The 20109-nt window shown below is 49.1% G+C and overlaps 1 protein-coding gene across 1 annotated transcript in view; it reads left to right on the top strand.

Moving 5' to 3' along the window:
• The window catches only part of LOC149358002 (uncharacterized), a 66732-nt gene extending 49894 nt beyond the window's left edge, over positions 1 to 16838 (top strand). The window contains exons 6-10 of the mRNA XM_089576713.1: positions 4410 to 4581; positions 6450 to 6550; positions 9536 to 9677; positions 11648 to 11917; positions 16699 to 16838. Coding sequence (XP_089432839.1) covers positions 4410 to 4581; positions 6450 to 6550; positions 9536 to 9677; positions 11648 to 11917; positions 16699 to 16838 — 825 coding nt within the window. The remainder of the gene's footprint in view (positions 1 to 4409; positions 4582 to 6449; positions 6551 to 9535; positions 9678 to 11647; positions 11918 to 16698) is intronic.
• The last annotated feature ends 3271 nt before the right edge of the window (positions 16839 to 20109 follow it).

Below are 20109 nucleotides of genomic sequence, written 5' to 3'. Positions count from 1 at the left end.
TGGTCGCGCAGTTGCTCGTAGATGACGGCTCCGGCTAGCTGCTGCACTGCACATAGTGGTGTGCTGCGTTTTCCCGCGATGCCGACGATCTCTCGCTGTACCTCCGTCGTGAGGGGCCGGGGGAGCAGAGGCCGTAGGGGGGCGTGGCGCGCGTCAGCTGGTCATATTCCTGCAGTGCCGCGCCCATTCTTGAGCGCGGGTAGTGACGAAGGCGCTGCAGGAGTTCCGCGCCGTCTGGTGCGCGGTGAAGGCGGTCAATGTGGTGCAGCGAGCGCTGCGTGGCCTGTAGCTGCAGCGGCCACGCGCCCGCCTCGGCCAGTGTCGCCTCGCATTGCGAGTTTCCCGGTAGACCGAGGCAGGTCCGCAGCGCTTTGCGATGCTGCACCTCCAGTGCCTTCCATGATGGTTTGCGCACCGTGACGAGGGGCAGCGCGTAGAGTATCGCCCCTAAGGCTGCGGCGTTGTAGAGGCGTAGCGCAGCCTGCTGAGAAATCCCCTGGCCCCGGGCGGTGAGCTTGTGCACAGCGGCTGTAGTCCTCTTCATCTGCAGGCAGGCCCTGGTCGCCGCGGGGCGGAAGGAGAGGCGCTGGTCGATTTCCAGGCCGAGGTACCGCACGGAGCTCTTCCACGGCAGCGGCGTCCCAGCCAACGTCAGCGGCGCCAGGCAGGCGCATCTGCGAGCTGCGCAGGCCATGGCTGCAGTCTTCTCCGCGCAAAACGCCAGGCCGAGGCCCCGCAACCGGTCGCCGATAGCGTCAAGGAACCCCTGGAGACAGTCTCTCACGCGGGAAGCCTCGCCCAGAGGTCCCAAGCACCACAGAGCGATGTCGTCCGCGTATATGGAGATGTACACGCGGTGACGGTTGCCTGTGGGCAGACAGCCCGGCACCGCCGACATCGCCACATTGAAGAGGAACGGGGACAACACCGACCCCTGCGGCACGCCTAGATCCACCGGGCGGGGCTGAGAGAGAGCCGCTCCCACACGCACGCGAATAGTGCGCGCGTTGAGGAACCCCTGCACATAACGCAACAGACGACCGGCCACGCCCGCCTCTTCCAGCCTCGCGAGAATTACCGCACGGTGGACGTTGTCAAACGCACTCGACACGTCGAACAGCAAGAGCAGTGCTACCTGCCGCGCCGCCACGGCGTGCTCGAGTGCGGAGACAACGTCCGCGATTGAATCTGCCGCGCAGCGCATCCCGCGAAACCCTGTCTGACGCTCGTCGAACAAGTCTGCCTCCGCGGCCCGCGCATGCAGGCGTTGGAGCGCCATATGCTCCATCAGTTTGCATGCCGCCGACGTTAGCGCCACTGGCCGGCATCCGCTGAGCTCCGTGGGTGGGCGGCCTGGCTTCGGTATCGGGCAGACGACCGCTGTGCGCCACTCCTCAGGCAGCACCCCGCGTTCCCACACCAGGTTGAGCTGCCGCAGGAGGACTTGACGTTGTTCCGCGTCCAGGTTGCGCAGCATCTGGTACGTAACCCCGTCTGGCCCGGGCGATGAGCGGCGGGTGCAGTGGTGCAGCGCATCGTTCAATTCCGCCGCTGTGAAGATCGCGTTGCACGGGCCGTCATCCGGGGCGCGGGAAGAGTACCTGGCGTCAAAACTGGGGCCCGATGTCGTCACTGCACTGCTCGCGGGACGCTGTGGCGCAAATCGGTCAGCGAACTGCTCAGCCAGCTGTTGGTTTGTTTGGCCGCTCGAGATGGCGAGAGCGGCCAGGGGCTGAGGGTTCGCCTGAGGTGTAGTGATGCGCCGCAGGGTGGTGAAGAGCCGCCGCGAGCTGCGATCCTTCTCCATCGTGTTGCAGAGAGAAGCCCACTGCCGTCGATAAAGCTTGTTGGAGTGACGCCTTGCCGCTGCGTCCAGCCGATTGTAGACCGTCCAGTCTTCTGGCTTGTCCGTCCGTCGCGCCCTGCGTTCCGCCTTGTCCCTTTTGTCGCGCAGATCGAGCAGCTTATTGTCGGGTGTTGGCTGACCTGCCCGCACCTCTGCGCGACGCGTGGCTGCGAGGGCGCTCCGGACAAGACTGGTGAAGTAATCGGCGCCGGACGCAGCGGCGGCGTCCACCTCCTGGCGGAAGCGGCCCCAATTCACGATTGCGTACGTACGCATGGGGCGCGCCTCTTTAGCAGTGGGCTCTATGGTGATGGAGAAGTGATCCGAGCCCCAGAGTGATGGTGCACGACGCCAGGTCGCCTCGATGCCGCTGGACGCGAACGCAACGTCGATGCAGGAGCCTGACGATCCACGCCGTCGGAAGGTAGGCTGGCCAGTGTTGAGAGGAGTGAGTCCCAGCTGCGTTGCTGTGTCATGCAGGTCGTCGCCGCGCCGGTCGCTGCGCGCACTGCCCCACGCACAATGATGGGCGTTGAAGTCACCAACTATGAGCTGGCGCGGGGCACAACACGACGACACTGCACGAAAACACAGCGCGTTCCACGCCACAGCTGGGCGCACATAAACACTGGCCACTGATGTGTCAACACCCCCGACGCGCACTGTCACTGCCACGCACTCCTGAACGTCACTCGTCGCCGCCGCCGTGCCGACGAGCGCGTGCTGGACGTCGCGTCGCACATAAATGGACGCCCGCGATTTCCCGGGTCGATGGGCTGGGTCGCCGCAGGGGATCGATGCACATGACTCCTCCTCACACTTCGTTGGTGAATGGTAACCGATGTAGCCAGGCAGCCGCCTTTGGGGCTCCCCATCCCGCAGCCGGACGTAAGTTTCCTGTAGCGCGATCACCTCTGGTTGTTCGGATGTTATGCGTGAACGGAGCTCAGCGTATCGCGCTGCAAGGGAGCGGACGTTCCATTGCAGGACTGTGGGAATGCGGGGTACTGCCCGGCGACTAGCCATGTTGTTGGCTGTTTAGTGCAGGAGGGCCTGTCGCTTCCTCACAGATGCGGCGACCCTCGGAGCCCTCTGGCAGGAGCACGCTTAGTGCTCGCAGCGCGGCCTGCAGGCGCTCGATTAAGGCGTCGCGTGCGTCCAGAGGGGAGCCACCGGAAGTAGTCAGTGCGGGCCTCACTGGTGCGGTGCGGGAACCGGCCTGCTGCTTGGGATGCTGCCCCGCTGCTTCTGAGGCCGGAGCTGCTGAGAAGGCTGCTGCTGCTGCTTGCTGTGGCCCGCAACCTGCACATAGCTGCGCTTGCTTGGTTGCTGCTGTGCAGCCTGCGGAGCCGTTTCATCGCGTACAACCGCGCGCACGGCCCGTCGTGAGAGAGGCACCTCTGACGAAGCCAAAATCGTGGCGACATGCCTCTCTCGTTGCCAGTGGGGGCATGAAGGGTCCGTGGCAGGGTGTCGACCGCCGCAATTTGAGCAGCGCGATTTTCCGCTGGTGCACGCTCCAGTGTCGTGTGGCGCACCGCAGCGGGCACAGCGGGCAGCAGCTCTGCAAGCCTCGGTGGCATGGCCCAGGCTGGAACAGCGGGAACACTGCAGTGGGCGCGGGCGGCAGGGCCGGACAGCGAGGCGCCGCCTGTAAATGAACACATGCGGCGGCGGGATCGGCGCCGCAAATCGGAGAAGCAGCGTGCTTCCCGACAGCGACGCCGACGTCACTGCCACCGCCGACTCCACTGCGGCAAGCAGCTGGTCCGCTGAGCGGCGCGCGTCCACGCCGAACACGAGCCCACTGGACTGGTTGCGAGGAGCTGGCTCCCTGACGCACACAGCCAGGCCACGGATGACAGTCGTGGCCAGAAGCGAGCCGAAGGTAGCTGCGCTGCCGGTGTCCACCGCCACGACGTTCCGCGGCCAAATCAAATTTCGTTGTCTACCTTCAGAACGGCTAGAAAACACAGTATGGAGTGAATAAGGCATTCTAAAGGTAGCGTTAGTCTGCGGTGTTTGCGGCGGTCTGGAGCTTTGCAAACTTTTGTTTCGTGCATGCATTTGCCGTGATTCCGTGGCCGATCAAACAATTTTAATGCATGGAGTTGTTTGTTTAGATATAAAAAATTCTGGTGGCTTGTTGCACGCAAACGCGCATAATTAGTGATTCCTTGGTGGACTCTTGATATCTGCCGGTTCATTGCGCATTTAGTTCGCAACGGTAAGCAGACTTCAGCGCAAGCAAGTGTGATGTAATCCCGCAGGCTATTTTTCGGCGCTCTGTTGCAGTGGTCAACGCCTAGTGATGTAAGCAGCATATATGGCGTTATTTCGTTAACCGAGCCCTGCAAGCGCGCCGATCCGAAGCAAATGGCGCCGTACATTATATTTAAAGTGTTGGGGCACCTCCACGAACCACAAGGTTTTATTTCTAGTAACGCGACCTGTTCGCTGGACGAACTTGAGAGCGCTTAAAGAAAGTCAGAAAATGGGGATTCTAGCTCTGTAATAACAGCCAGGTTGCAAAAGTGAACGTCACCCTTTTCTCTGTTGACAGCCTACAATGCTTCCGCTGTATCCTGTATTTTTCGCAAAATTTGAGGAACATCCATTGCTGAACCATGTGGACACAACTAGCGTCAAAAAGCTTATAACAGGTGGAAATTCCGTGAACTCGTCTGTACTGCCGAGAATCATAATGAAGCTCGGCTTGAAGGGCGTCATACAAGGTATGTTAACTCATCCCTGTCTTTGTCAATTTATTATTCAGTCAAGAATTTTTGATTTTGTAAATTTGAACTGTGGTATGAAACGTAGCCCCATAACATGTTACCAAGGCAGGAACGGAATGCGCGCTCATCACGACCCGCCCATAACCCTCCTCTGTTGCCCGTTTATCTTAGGGCAGTGCCCCCAGTTCTAGTCAAGCGCACCAGGTGCGCCTCTATTTACGCTCTGGGCCTATGAAAACGCTGCTCCGTCAGCTTCCGACCTGCAATGAATGGTGCCGCATGTTGCGCTGTGTGAAAGCTATCATCACAGAAAGGGGCCTTGGCTTGCAAAGTGCTCAAGGACAGCTGCTTGTGCACATGCGCAAGAGGGATTTCTGTGCGACGTAGCAACAGTTCGCTTCGTAGCAGGTGTTATAAAAGAAACAAACGCTCACCCTTTTACCTCTGCGTGTTGCTCTTGCTGCAGAATCTCTGAAGTATTCCGCGGTTAGGAGTGCTCAACGTTTTTTTGGCATGGGATGCCGCGAAGGCAGGCTCGAAACCAGACTGTGACAAGTCTCTCTAGTGACGAGCAGGTTAGAACGTCGCGTGGCTGATCACAGAGATAGCGCTGTTCACAGCGACGCCTTGAAGAGCTCTTTTTTTGTGATTCATGCACTATTATAGGAACCATGGTGTTGAGTAGAGGACACTAGCAACTATTCTGGATTAGGGAGAGGGAGACAGCGAGAAGGGTCTGTTGCAAAATGTTGACTCCAGAGCTAGATTTAAAGGAACCATGACTGTGATTAAGATAGCCAGACGTATGCATTGCACATGTTCCCTGCAGACGTTGGCTTCGGAGTCACGTTCTCATGCCTACAGGATGATTACTGTATGCTCTCTTTTTGTGTGGTTAAAACTAAACACTCCTCTAAGGCAAGCAATCTATGACGAGCCATTCTGTACGACAGGCACTGCTAGCATATCCATGCCAGGCCTCAATAACAGGTAACGAAGCTAACGCATCATAGCAGTAAGACGCACCAGTGCTCTTAAGTGATTGAATTCAGCTAGAAATCATTCCCTAAGAAAAGACTGAATCAACAGGAACGTGGCCAGCATTTTCCCTCGACACACAGGCTTTCCTGCGAGCGCCCATTAAAGTGAGGTCCGCTTGGCAGTTGTGCTAAGGTCAGTTACTTAATTCTCTAAATATGACTGAGCAGCTGTGAGCATCAAGTTTAGTTCAACTTAACTCAGCTTACAACTGAGCTTAGAGTTCAATTCAGTTTTCGCTAAAGTAAACGCGCTTGATAAACGGCTGTGAAATTGTTCAGAAGCGCTGAAAGTACCGATACATTCTAGCACATTCTCGCACATTAATGAGCTACAGCATCTTTGCCCATGTGCGCCCTGCAACTGCCCAAGGGTGTATTAAGATGACCGTGGACTTCGTGGAATAGTTCTCGAGAAAAAAAAAAAGAACTCATGCTTTTAGAAGGAGTACCTTCAGCAGCTTTCTCTCTTTAGGGGTGCGTGGGGGAGAAAACAATGGAATAAATCGGGAACCTGCGCGGTTACTCTTTTCAGTCGAGTCACCTTTTCGCACCCGTTAGCAATATTCACCTACGAATGATCAATGAGTCTCTTCTGTGTTCTTCATTAATTGCCGTTCTGGTGCTTTTACAAATTGCTATTATATTGAAATCCAAGGAGAGCAAGGGAATGTAACTGCTCCGAAAATGAATTTCTACTACGCTGGAGTCAGTTCGCAAGCTAGTTGTTGCTTTGTATACTTTTTGAACTGATTGAATGCGAAAAAAATTATTGCCATGGCCAGTGTAATAAATACGTGCTTGTGTATTTTTTCTCTCGTAATTCAGTGTATGGTATGACAGAGCTAGGCGCTTGCGTTGCATATTCGACGCCGGCAATGGATGACGTCAGGAGTGTTGGATATCCGGGGCCTTTTGTGGAAATGAAAGTGAGTGTTCTTTGTAGAAAAATAAAACATCAAGAATAGACTCCACTCTTTGCTTTCCTCCCTAAAGCCGCATGCACAATACAAAATCACGACTGATAATTGAAATACCTGGAAAATGGCAAATTCTATAGCTCGATATTTTGTGCAGTGTGCTTTTAGTTTTCAAACTAACGGACGTAGTGCGTGAAAGACCGGAGTGAAGAGACAAATGTGGATGCGCTGTCGTTACTAGGTGCGGAAGTTGTCCCATATACGCAGGACAAACAAGAACGAAGTGCTCGTCCTGTTTTTGGACTTGTTGAGAATGGGTATAACAAAAATGTTGCCTAAGGAAAGAAGGAAGATATTTCTCTGGATGAGCCTACGTGATAAATCTTCTGAGGGGAGGGCTCTTCAACCTAATCTTGGAGCATTTAGTGGAAAACCCATTTGCCGCTGATTTGGCGCTTGTGCTGTTCGATAAGTTCTCTGTACACCTCGGCGTAGGAAAAAACGTCCCCGGAAGATATGCCCCCGGAAAAAAAGTACCCTGCGGAAGGGCTTTTTAGAAAAAAAAGTCCCCAAGCGAATATTAGACATTAATATGTCCATTGCTGTCGTCCATGAACAGGTACACATTTACCAATCCAACCATTTACTTCATTTCATATAGCAGCATCGGAAATATGCGTCGCAATATCATGAACAAAGATATGTTTTATCAAAAATATACCCGTAGCTGTTACAGGCAACTCAATCTTTGTAAATTGTGTTGAGATTGTGACGAGGAGGTAAGGTGATGGGTTTGAATGTATTGCTTGAGCTGTGTCTTCGTTTCCCTTTTTTATTCTTACTTCCCTCACTAAACTTCTTAGAAAAAGTGTAAGACATTCGGGAGGTAAAAAATTCCTGTATACGAACGCTATTTCCTGTACAATAATATTCGATAGAAATATTTCCACAGCCCCACTTATTGCAAGCCAAGAGAAGAAAAAAGTTAAAAATTTATAAAGCTTATTTATTGCTTTTCCAGAGAGGAAGCTTTTTATATTTCAGTAATAAACTTCAGTGCAACGAAAACAACTGCAAACACCGTCCGTTCACAGAGGAAAGCTTTATTCAGTTATTTTTGTTTTCAAACCAATGGTCGGAAACCGCGAGCGCGAGACTACGTCAGCGTTCGCCAGTTCACAGCAGGTGCAATTGCGCAATAAAATGAGCGCCATCTTCTCAACCAGAAGGCGAGTGCCTCCGGGAGAAGGGCATGTAAAATATTAGATTTTCCAGCGTTTCAATTAGAGAAGGATAAAAAAACGAACAACGGCTACTGCCAAGAGAAACCCTGCAATATATTGTTCACGAAGGTCTAAAATTTTCCAGAATAAACTTCTTGTTGTCGAACGGCCTAAAGAAGTGCATTTGTATGGAGCTCAATAAGAAAAAGAACGGCACTGATGTTTTTTTTTCCTTGACTTCCTCGCTTTTTCTTGCCTTGTTTTTCGGAAAGCAATATTTCACCTTCCTTTTTATACCACGTGGGTTTGTAGCCCTTTCTTGAGCTTTCCACACAATTCTGTCAATTGCGAACTCAAACCTTTTTTGCACAGCGTCCTCTGACTAGTACGAATTTCTGCGTTTTAGGCGAACTTAGCATCCTTTGTCTCGCAAGCAGTTGTAAAAATTAACCACTGGTGTTCGTTCGAAAACTCACGTATTGCTTTTCTTGAGGCCATGGATATGTTATTTATACCTAATAATATTTCGAAATAATATAAGGCATTGCAAAAAAAGGGGAACACGAACAGAGAGTAGACAAGTGTGGGCACTGAACTTGCAACAACTCAGATCGGAGCTTGCTACAATGTCCCTAACTCTTCCTTTTGAAAAAAAAAAATTTATGTTTTCACTACTACTACAATGTCCGATCCTGGGACTAGCGTTTGCCCATGCGCAAACATGCGAGCTTTTTGTGTGAGCTCACCAACACGCCCAATCGCAGCATTAATGAAGTGATGCTTGTTTTGAACTGAAATTGGAAGTCGCACCTGAAAGGGTTAGGCCCGTTTCTTAATTTACTACTCAAACCCTAGATTATAGAGCAAGCCTTGATATATCTTAAATTAAGTGCTGACGTCTCAGATCCCCTATTGACTTGGCCAAGTTAAACGTTCAGAAATATATCATCGACCGCTATTATTTTTTATTTACTGCACATCTCTTGGCGCTGAATTAACGGGCTACATATTGAAGAATAATTAGAAAGCAGAAGTTCTTGCGGCTATTTTCTACCCGTATGATAGGCTTGACGAAAATTGTCCGCAATCTTGACACACGTGCAAGCAGTGCACAGCTTCTGCTGTCATGCTGTGTTCTCTTCGCGGCTGCATCAACACTTATTCTTAATTGCGTTTAACGGTAGTACATGTCCGAAGGCCGGGAAATTAACCAATATCAGAACGTTCTTTTCCCTATGCACTGCTGGCGTTGTTGTTGATGTGGCTTCAGTTGCATGGGTCGCCTTCAGGCGTGAAAATAACCGCTTGCATTGTATCCTTTGCCTCTATGAAACTTTGACAAACTTAAGCAGCCTACCAAGACCTGTCCATATAATGCATGCGTACTGACAAAGAAAGATGTACATATGCCATAACACTATCTAATCCACGGCCGTGGGAACAGTGATATGCCTACAAGTGAGACATCCAGCTGAATTATGTTAATTTGGTGCGCATTGAAGTCACCACCTAGAGTACACATTTTCTTTAGTATCGGTCATCGCAGTGGCGTGAAATAATTCAACAAAAGCAAGGCATGAAATAAAACAAAAACTAGAAACAGCTTATGCTTGCAACTCCTCCATTGATGCATACAAAACAAGTAACGCCCGCCAGAGTCGTACTTGAGGGAGAGCTGCTTTCCCGTCTTCATTTTCTATTCGTATTCGCAGAAGCTTTCAACAACATATCAGCGCTTCTGACATTCTTGAGGTTGCCGTGCTTTCCCCAGGTGGTGCAGCAGAACACGCGGAAAACTCTGGGTCCCTACGAGCATGGAGAAATTTGTGTGAAGAGCCCAGGCGCCTTCAAGGCTTACCTCAATAACCCGAATGCGACGGCTGAAGCCTACGAGAACGGCTTCGTTCGCACCGGTGGGGCACCCTTTTTATTTTCGATTCAGGACAGCGTTATAAAGAAGATAGCTAAAGGTGTGGAACCATGTTTGGTGCAAATACTGTATGTATTTTATTTAATTTTAATTTTAGTAACTAAAGAGGTGTTTAATTCTCTGGCAGTTGAGACTGTTATCGTGCGATTTTTCGTATAGTGCGGTTTCTTCAAAAGAAGAAAAAGAGGAACATAGCTGCCTGTCTCTCATTTCTGCCTGACCTCAAGTCACTCTGGGGCCACCCCATAATTGATGCAGTGAGCCTTCACAGTAAGGCAAAGCGTCGCAATAGAAGACACTGCCTTGTGAACTCTCATTGTGGTGATCGACGAACGCACTAGCCATCCTCCATTTTATTTTTGTAATTGAAAGATTGCTTTATTCCTTACTTGTTCTCTTCATTGTTCAGTTGAGTTTGCCAGCCACACAGTACGCTGCATAGTGTAAGCATTCACAGAACGAATGAAGGATCAACTATTACCCTTAGTTTTTACCGTCGTCATGCAGAAGGGAAAAGACTGGTAACTGTAATTCGGTAGAGAAAGCTATATTTGTTATTACGGCAAAATCCGCTGCCACAAGGAAGCACTTGGAATTATTTTTGCTGCCCCGCTCAGAGTAGCCTAGCTGTGGTATCACGGGAATTTTGCGCTGCATTTCGCCTGTGTCACAGTCTGGCCTTCATGACGAATCACTGCACAGCCGTCAGGCGAGATGAGGGGCCACAAAAACCTAGGTTTTGCTCTCCTTTGTTTTCTGCAGTGCACTTCGAACAGCACTGCGGTCTTTAAAAGGCCTTCCTAGAGCTATTCTCTAAAAGCACGTCAGGCGCAGTTTTACCGCACAGGCTATTCATCGTCGGTGTAGCGCGGTTTTGTCGAATGTGTTGAATCGCTCTCGGGAGGGAAGTTTCATGAAGAGTTGTAGAAGACCAATGGCTTGTCTGTTACGCCGCCGTCAATGAAGTACGCACAAGGAAGAAATAAAACACACATCATCGGTTGTGCAGAAAGGAAAGACGCAGTAACTTCTCACTTAGAACGAGAACCTATGCCGCTCAGTGGGGTCGGGATGACGGAGGGAGTGAAAGAAGGGAGAGTCACTGTAGTGGAGGAAACCGGAGTAATATCGACCACCTGCGGTTTTTCAACGTACACTGACATCGCACAGCACACGGGTGTCTTGAGCGTTTTACTTGAATTGAAACTTGACCCCCACAGTCAGGATGTTACCTCGCTTCCGATTAGCGAAGTGCGAACGAAATTTACGAGGGAAGGCTTGAAATATTTCAAGATGTTTATTCTGAGAGACGTTTCGAGACGCCTCGTGGATGCTTGTCGTGATAGCGCTCTCCAACACCCAACTACGAAGGCAGGATGAGGCTTGAGGTAAAGGCCTGTGCTCTCCTCCTCACACGCTTCTCCCTGTCCCTCACCTGCTTCCTCTTCATCCCACTCCGCTCGTCCTCCTCCGCGGACACGAATGCTTACGCCGACTACGGGATTCTCGAGGGTCTTCGCATTAACAGCTACCGCTGTAAAAGGACTCAGGCAGCTGGGCATGTAATCATTGTGCGCGGAATGAAATCTTAATGATGTCACCCTTTGTCGCTTCTTGTGGAAGCTGTCTCCTGAAAGTTTAGTTCATTATGAAATGCACCTGCAGCAAACAATTTATGCGAAGAAGGAGCGTTTATCAAACTAATGCATAAACACATGGCTGTGAAATCAGTTTTTGTTTTTTAAACTCTTCTTAAGGGAGGCTTTTAGTATGTGGAGAACTAAGCAGGGCAACAACCCATAGTTGCTTAAGAAGCAATTACATAGCGCTACCTTAATGGCGTCCACAAAGTGATTTTACGTACGAGGTGTGAAATCAAAGTGCATGATATACAGAATGCGAAAGGAGCGCCACGAGGATTTTTCACTGCTGTTCTCTTTCGGCGCGTTGCAGGTGACTTGGGCTACTACACTCCCGACGGCCGCTTCTACGTGTGTGGCCGACTGAAGGAACTGATCAAGTGCATGGACCAGCAGGTGGCCCCGGCCGAGCTGGAAGAGCTGCTCTCCTCCGACCCTGAAGTGCGCCACGTAGTCGTCGTTGGAGTGCCGCATCCCCTGTACGGAGAGGCGGCACGAGCTTTTGTGGTGCCCAGACGACTGCTCCAACCGGGAAGCCTCGAAGAGCAGAGGGAGGCCCAGAGACTGCAGGAGCTCGTGGCCGGTATGAATGGTCGCGCTGAACGGTGGTGGCATTGCTGATTGCTCTTGCTAACCAGCAATTCAGAAGCGCCATCGTCATGAAAAAAAGTACGCGGTGAAGCTGGGCCGTAAAACCCAGATGTACGCTTAACGTCGCGGGATACAGTCGGACAATTGGTGATATTTACTGAACATGAGGCCCTATATATAGCCGTTAAACATAGTGTTCCCACCTATCTTCCCTCGGCTCTCCCAAAACTCTGACCTGTGATGGATGGGTTTGGACTACTTTCGACGGAAGGCGGCACTTCATACCTCCACGTTCTTTTTTCGGGTGCTGTCACATCCCTCTTTTGCTTTCTGTACGATTAATCGACAAGCCCGACGTGTAGCCTGGTTTACAGACAATACTCTCACGCTGACTTTCAAAGACAGGCAGCGCAAATGCAAATGGTTTTATGTGTGCGTAAATTTTGATGAGAAATGTTTTCGTTTACAAAAAATTATCGCGGTACAAATTAAAAGCATATTCCATCCTTGTTTTCAAGAGTCCGAAAATTTCCTTGATATTCAAATTGGTTTGGGGACAGATTACTGGGGGGCATTGCCGTTTCACAAAACAGCCCCTCTGATCAGATGTTGAATAATGGAATTGAGTGGGCGAGTTGGTTTTCCATCTTGACAGTGAAAGCGCTCAAAAGGACAGTGGAAAGTAAGCGCTTTTTATGTCTTTCCTTTTCTGTCGTCCTTGTCCTTTTGAGCGCTTTCACTGTCAAGATGATCAGATGTTGATGCCACTTACAGGAATGACTATACTTCACTTTGTTTTTTTTTTCACTTTGGCTACCGCAGCTCGCGTGAACTTAGTCGCACTAATATTAATCGGCGTTCAGGACAAGTTACTATCTCGGACGTTTCCATAATGAGCGCGATCCTCAGCCTTTGCTGCACCTGTCTCTCCCAAGTACTCACACATCACTAGTGATGATAGTGCCTGGTGTAGTGATGCAGTTTCACATCCTGAAGCTTCATGTGGAGTGTCAGACACGCGTTAATGGACAGTTCCGGAGTTGTTTTCACCACCTGGTAACTTTATCGTCAACTGAATGTGTTGGGGTCGCCGCGTCCGGAATCCAGCCAGGCGATCTTTTGCTCATCACATGAAATTCTCAGCCCTTGCGTCTCCATGGCATATCCTCTGACATCATAGCCAGCGCTGGAGTCCTGCAGTTATTCGTTTAAGCCCTCTCGTAGACATGCTACTTACACTCGCACATGCCCGTATTTTGGCAGTTCTGGGCTGAACTATAGCCGTGAAAGAATGCGCATTGATCCAGTTACTTGTGTAAAACTCGATTTACTACAATGAGTTTACAACGCCTCTGATGTTCCAAGAGTTTTAGAGAGTGACGTGGTAAAAAGATTCAGTGGATGACTGGAGTAGCCGCCCCTTAGCAGACTGTATCGAAACTTCTCGAAAGAGCTCTTTAAACTCACTGCCAACCTATCAAGACCAGCTGGCGCTTCACAAGCTAGTCCCCATCCGATGGTTAAAGCCTTTTTTAGGTCAAGGACATTCTGCGACGCACTATAGCCCCATCTTCTGGCGTAGACGTGGATGAGGGGACGGCGAGAAGCGGCGGAAGTGGTTGAGATCGTTGACGAGCGATTTTCACAACCCCCGGAAGCGGTGACGGTTCAAGGAACTTAGAGAGAAGTACGGCAGTACATATGATAGCCTCGTTATGTGGGTGGGTCTCAGGTGGTCCGGGGCCCCCCACCAGTATTATCAAGGGACCTGAGAACCCAGCGCTAGAATGTAGAGACTGCACAAATCCAAACCAGGCAGCCATTTTTACAGCAATAGCTGTTAAGTGCCCGTACTTAGGTTTCACGCCGTAGCAGTGTGTCGTTGCCTGTCGTAGTTGTCCGCGTAACCGGCGAGTGCGTTGCCATGGGAACCATTTGGAGGGTGGTTACCATGCCAGGAGGATGAATATCACTTGTGTTGAGAATGCGTAACAGGTGGATCCACAGGAACCATCTGTAGGGTGGTTACCTTGGGAGGCGAACGGTATGGCGAGAGAGTAAGAAGGCGCAACCAGTCGGCGGTTGTCACAGAAACCATCCGGGTGGTATAGTTACCCTGGAAGCACAACAAGAGGTATGCTTTTGGAAGGAGGCTTTATGGCGAGAGCATAGGAAGGCGTCACCAGAGGTTAGCTTCAACAGTGACCGTCTGGAAGGTGGTTACCGTGAAATGAAGAGGATATGGCTAGAGAGTGAGTGTGAAGGCGCACCTGGTAAGTAGTTGGCATGGGAGCCAACCGAAAAGGAGTAATACTGGAATGAGAAGAAGGATTGCCGCGGGAGGAGGGTATGGAGAGAGGAGGAGGATATGGCGAGAGTGTAGGAAGGCGTATCACGGCAACCACCGACAACTAGGTTACGATGCAAGGAAGAGAAACGGTATGGCGAGAGGGGAGGAATGTGGCACCGGCCCTCTGCGAAGCCGCTGCAAAACGCGCGCCCTACGTGGGGATCATCGGCGGCGCCGCGCTTCTAGAACGGTGGTCTGCAGAGGAGACCAAGACGAAAAACGCCGATATGTAAAAAAATAAAGAGCAAACCCTAGACTACACCGGTGTAAGGTCGCTCTGATACTCTCCCGCATCAAATACCAATACCTTAACAGCAGTCGCTGAATCTCGCGTTAACCAGTGGTAACAGTACTGTCAATATTTTTCTTTCTCTCTCTTTCCCGCCTCCCGGAGAAGATTAATGGTCTTTATAGTTGGCACTATTTTTTGCTTATTTCCATTATGAATTTATGTGCTTGTTTGTGCACTTTAACTACACGCTTTTGTAGAAAACGATGTGCAAAACAGGGTGCCTGCCGCTTTCTCTCTCTTTCCCTTGATTTCCCCCTTTACTTGCGCACGAATGAGTAAAGACCCTCCTATGGAGCCAAAAGAACTGGTCATACTGGATTCTTTCTTTCAATAGCGTAAAATGGTCCGCTTTGCACTCTGAATATTATCAATGGTTAGGTCCAGGACCCTTTTCCCGAGAAGTTCACCCTAGAAAAGCCCAGCACCAGTTCGGGGGAAATTTGTAGCCATTAGAAAACCGGTGGGCACCCGGCGGCACTGGAGGTCGAACCCAACACCTCCCGAATGTGAGGCTGATCTGTGTGGGCTTCTGCTTGGCGCTGCTCTACCGTGGACGAAAAATCAGTAGTTCGGGTAGCAGAGCGAATCGGCTAGTGGTATGTGTATAAGGTTCCAATGGAAGTTTGATTGTTTTATTAAAATGAGCCCTGTGGGGTACGCCATCTGGCCTGTTGCGTTTCAAAGGATCTGTCGCAACATCCCTCTAAAGCGGCCAGTCTGTGTTCAAAAGAACTGATCCTTATGCGAAAAAAAAAACAGATATCATCATCAGCTACGGTCTGTTGTGATGCAAGTGCGTCGTGTTGAGCAGCCCATTTGACACCGTGAGGAGCTCTGCCTCACACACTGACACCTCTAAATACCAGAGCAGGTGAAGTGTTGCGATTGTGGCGAAAAAATTGCCGATAAGTGATATTTTTCCTCTCTTTAAATTCGAGCTATTTTGAAGAATTGTGTGAAATAAAACAAAATGACCTATGGTCAGATATACATTGGGCAAACGGGACGTTGTATTAACACACGACTCGGAGAACATCTCAATTCATTAGATTCTAATCGCTCCACTAATCTAGTTGATCATTGCCGAGAGTGTCAATCCTGTTTTCCGTCCTTGCATTCCACTGACGTTTTGTACAAATACCCCGACCAGTTGACCAGGGAAATCATCGAGGCGTATAATATGGCAAAGAAAGCAAGATTGTGTGTCGGCAAACCATTCCTGCTCCTGCGTTACTGTGAGGTTGCATATCTGTATATCACTTGGTAGCACGTGCGTTCTGGTTTTGCTGTTTTTCGTTTTCTGTTTCCTTTTATAAGCGTGTTTCCTATGATTAAACTTTAGTTGAGAGTCAGCGCTTGTTCCTGTTTTTTTTTCCTTTCGTTCCCGTTTGTTCGTACTGTTTTTTGCATAATGTATCACCAACTGGCCCGCTTAGCTATACTGTTGTAGACCGCCTTCCCTATGAACCCTCGCTGTAAATTCAAAACATACGAGGAACGGAAATCCAGCGTTATAACCGCTGAACTATTGCTGCCTTTGTTAGATCTGTTGTGCACCAGAGTGTAACTGATTCGGTATTCCGAAATTCTTTCGAAAAAATTTATGACAGCCTAATTTCCAGACCCTTCTTTAAAAACACACGATACCTTGATTTCTGAGTCGCCATCCGCTCCTCGCATTGTGGCACTGTTGTTCTCATTGCTATTTATTAGCATCCCTACATGTGATCGAAAAGCAGCGTGTTTGTAAACAAGGTGTTCGTGCTCGAGTTGTACGCATACGCGAAAAAAATGCTATAACTTGTAAAAACAAGTAGCACTCTGTAAAAATAAAAACGAATAAATGAATTGCAAAGCAAGTTGCGGAATTAATCACAGCAAAATATTAGAACAGCCGTACGCTGCAAGCTAAGGATACCCAGGAAGTTGAAATTTATCCCTACGATGACGCTTGACTCGCAGAAGCTATTAACAAAAATACCTCTCCTATAACATGCCTTTCAGGAATACTGCTACCACTTTCCTCTAAAAGAGTCGGCTATGACTTGCTGTCTACTGCTGACGTCTTCTGTGGTGGTGAACTGAGGACGAGTACCGAGCGTAAAATAACCCAACATTTTTCTCATTTCAGGCCGTCTCGCTTCACACAAGCATTTGTACGCTGGTGTGGAGTTCATGGAAAACATACCTCGCTCAGCCAACGGAAAAGATCTCCGAAGCTCGCTAAAAGAGGCCTACGTAAAGTTGCACGGCAAAAACGCAAAGAAATAGGACATGTTATTAGCAGACTCGTCCTGCATTGCTTGTCTCATAGCGTGGTCTAGTCCGTTCTCCGCACCGAAGAAAAAATAAAACATTTGCCAAAAGTAATTAGCCCAATGGGTTTGCTTACAAGGTGTTTAGTGTGGCTATTTTAGCATACATGGAAGTCCTAAGCTTCCCCATCTAACTTATGGTCTTATGTCCCCACCGAGCTTCATTCTCTATTCGTATTACCGAGAAAGGTAATTACTAACATTTTTCTTCACACTGTTACTTAAAAAACAAAACAAATCAGTCTTTTTTTTAACCGACAAGTCTGGACTCTTGTCATAAGACATGTGTGCACGTTTCTGAAAGCATAAATGCCCCTAACACAGAGCATGGAGAAAGCTGTGATAGAGAACTATCGAGCATAACGCTGAGAAATCGTTATGTACGTTCATGGCAACCCTCATATTTGGCAAATAAATTTCCCTTTAGTTTAAGAAAGAGAACATTTGCTCTCGTATGAAGCAAATGTGCAAGCGTGTTCACACTTTCATTAACTAATTTGTTTCGATGACTTTTTCGAATTAAAAAATCGTAGCGCAAAGAAGAACCCGAAAACTTCAGTTCGGAAAACGTGCGTTGGAATAACCTGAATAAAAACGTCTGTCTGTCATTCAAATTGTTCTGTCACCTTCGTACATCTTTCATGCCCATTTGGCCGATATAATCTATACATGGCTCAGTGGTGGCTTTAAGAAACCGGTGCACAGTCTGCTGTTGACCACCAATGTGTGACTGGTTCTGCCTTCGTGTAGCATCCACTAACAAACATTGCCAACAAATTTCCAGAAACGGTCACGGTGGTTTTACGACGCCACTTCACCCGTGTCATGTCATTTGGTCTCTGCAATTGGTATTGAGTTCTTCACCAGCAAGTGAATTGCAACAATTCTTGGCTTCACTCTAGAAATCAACCTCTATCACTTGGAGACATGCGCGACACGTGACAGCAGCCGAAGTCTTTCTGGCAAATTGCTTGCAAGACTTCAAAAAGTGTTTTCATTATTCCCGATTTTCAGTACGAACTGCGTTTCGCATAAATTTGATTGTCGATTAAATGTACCGTCAACATGGGCACTAATCAACTATTGCAAAAAAGGAGATATTAACACCTTATACCCGATGTTTCAGAGAAGCCCACTGCTATTTTTAAGAAAGACATTTTAATGTAAAAAGATGGCTTTTGCGGCACAGTAATACCAGTGTTGGCGGACATCCGAAAACACGAGACATACGTTAATCAGTGAAATGGGTAAATAAATTCTGATTGTTAAATTTTTATGTTACAGTTAGGCGTTTGGTTGAAATTGGACAATTGGAGTGGGCGGCTTGCAACAGCCGTATCAGGGTTTATGATTTCGTAAGCACGATTACCCTCGGCGCTGTGACTCAACAAATTTTGGCAATCTCGATCCAAAAAATTCAGGGGGACACTTTGTTGACCTAAAGGGCGGTGAGCCAAAAGGCTTTAGCGCGATGTTGCTGCTTGTGTCACTGATTTGTGGTTGAGATGTTAGTTAAGTACACAATTGTTTATAATTATTAAATGCTGGAGACACTGGAGGGCGTTAGGGAGGCATCCGTCTGATTCGACGCCATTCTGCAAACACTCTCCAGCGTCCTAGACAAGGAGAACTACATACGCGTTGGCAGGAAGTGGCGCAGCCAGTGGGACGCTCGGTGGCGGAACGGAAGGATGGTGGTTCAAATCCCATCCTGCACAAACATTTTTTTCCTCGTCTGACTAGAAGAAGCGTGGCACGTCTGCTGACAACCTTTTGTCGACAATGCTGAGGCATTAAAGACTCTCGCCTTAAAAGGCGTGCGCTTTCTTAAAGCGCACCTTTGTGGCCAGCGAAAAACATCACCTCCGGCTCACATCACTCGGCGCAGCTGACACGTGACCTCTGTCCCGCCCGAGCTGCGGTGCTTGCTGCTGCGCACTAATCCAGCCCACACAAGAGAGAGAGGAGGTGGTGTTATATGTGCGCCAGAAGTGGCATGCACTGAGGCGTTGTTTTGCGCTCGCCAAAGAGGCACGCTTTTCGAAATGTGTGTGTTTTCGAAAGCAAATAAAGAAATGACAGCATATGATGATTTCTGCAGCACAAGCACGCGATCAGAAAGGCCCAAACATTTGGAGAGATTAAGGTCTGAGGAGGGGGTCCTTTGTTCTCGCTGACTAGTCGATTTATTTTTGGACTGGGGACAGTACGCTGTATATACAAGCTCTGCTGTGTGTTTCAGCGAAAACTGTCCGCCAATTCTGTAGGTACTATTTTTTAATTTGATTAATTGTGCCTTCATGGGTGTGAGAAATCGCAGGTGGCAAAAAAGTGAAATCTTTTATAAGGAGGCTGATAAGTTGAAATTTATTCTGCACATTTTGGATACTACTACAGGACGCCACATGTTCAGTTTTTTCTATAGGCGTTAGTAGCTACATCACGTCCGGGTCACCACTGTTGAGGTATTAGCGGGGTCGCAGCGGAGCACCAGACAGAGACGACCAGCGTGGCAGGCTTCTAGTTCCGGACTGCGCGTGCCGGGCGTGCGCTCCGAGCACGCGCTGTCGTTCTTTATTTTCTTCTGTCGCGGGAACGCCGATCGCAGCGCCTGCGCTTTATAGCGTCGCCGGGCGCTACAATAGGTTTTCAGAAACGATTCCTGTCGTCACTACGGCGGAAACAAATTCGGCCCTCCAGGTTTCTTGAACCAAATCCGTGCGTCAAAAGAGCACGTGCACCAAGTCACTGGGTGCTGTACACCCGGCCAAATCTTCACCTGGCGTAATTTTTCCATCCCAAACTGCACCTTGTAAAAGGCTCCTTACGGCTAAACCACTGGCATATTCATGCTGCTGGTGGTCCATTTGTTTTCATATTATGCTTGAATAAAGTAATGGCCTGTTTAAAACAAAATGATTAGTTTCCATCGCCTGCGGCTACGAGAAACCAAAACAAGGGCGATACGTAGCCATGCTTCTGGTGGCGCAATTGCACTTACTCTGAGTAAACTACTTGTCAAGATGGGAGGAGATGTAGTTTGCCCAAAGGAGGAATCTAGATGAGCCATAACCATTGCTTTATGTGCCGCTAGGCTCGGCTCCTCCTAGGTGCAGAAAATGCGGAATTCTAATATTTTTGATCCATTCTGGCAACTACTCCCCTCACGCATAATGTATAAAAAAGTGGACCACGAAATGTCACCGCACGCGTCAAATTGTAGCATT

Source organism: Amblyomma mixtum, chromosome 3, assembly GCF_055824585.1.
Source record: "Amblyomma mixtum isolate Tamu chromosome 3, ASM5582458v1, whole genome shotgun sequence".
NCBI lineage: Eukaryota > Metazoa > Arthropoda > Arachnida > Ixodida > Ixodidae > Amblyomma > Amblyomma mixtum.
Note: the sequence above shows the minus strand (reverse complement) of the source record. Positions and strands in the feature narration are given on the sequence as shown.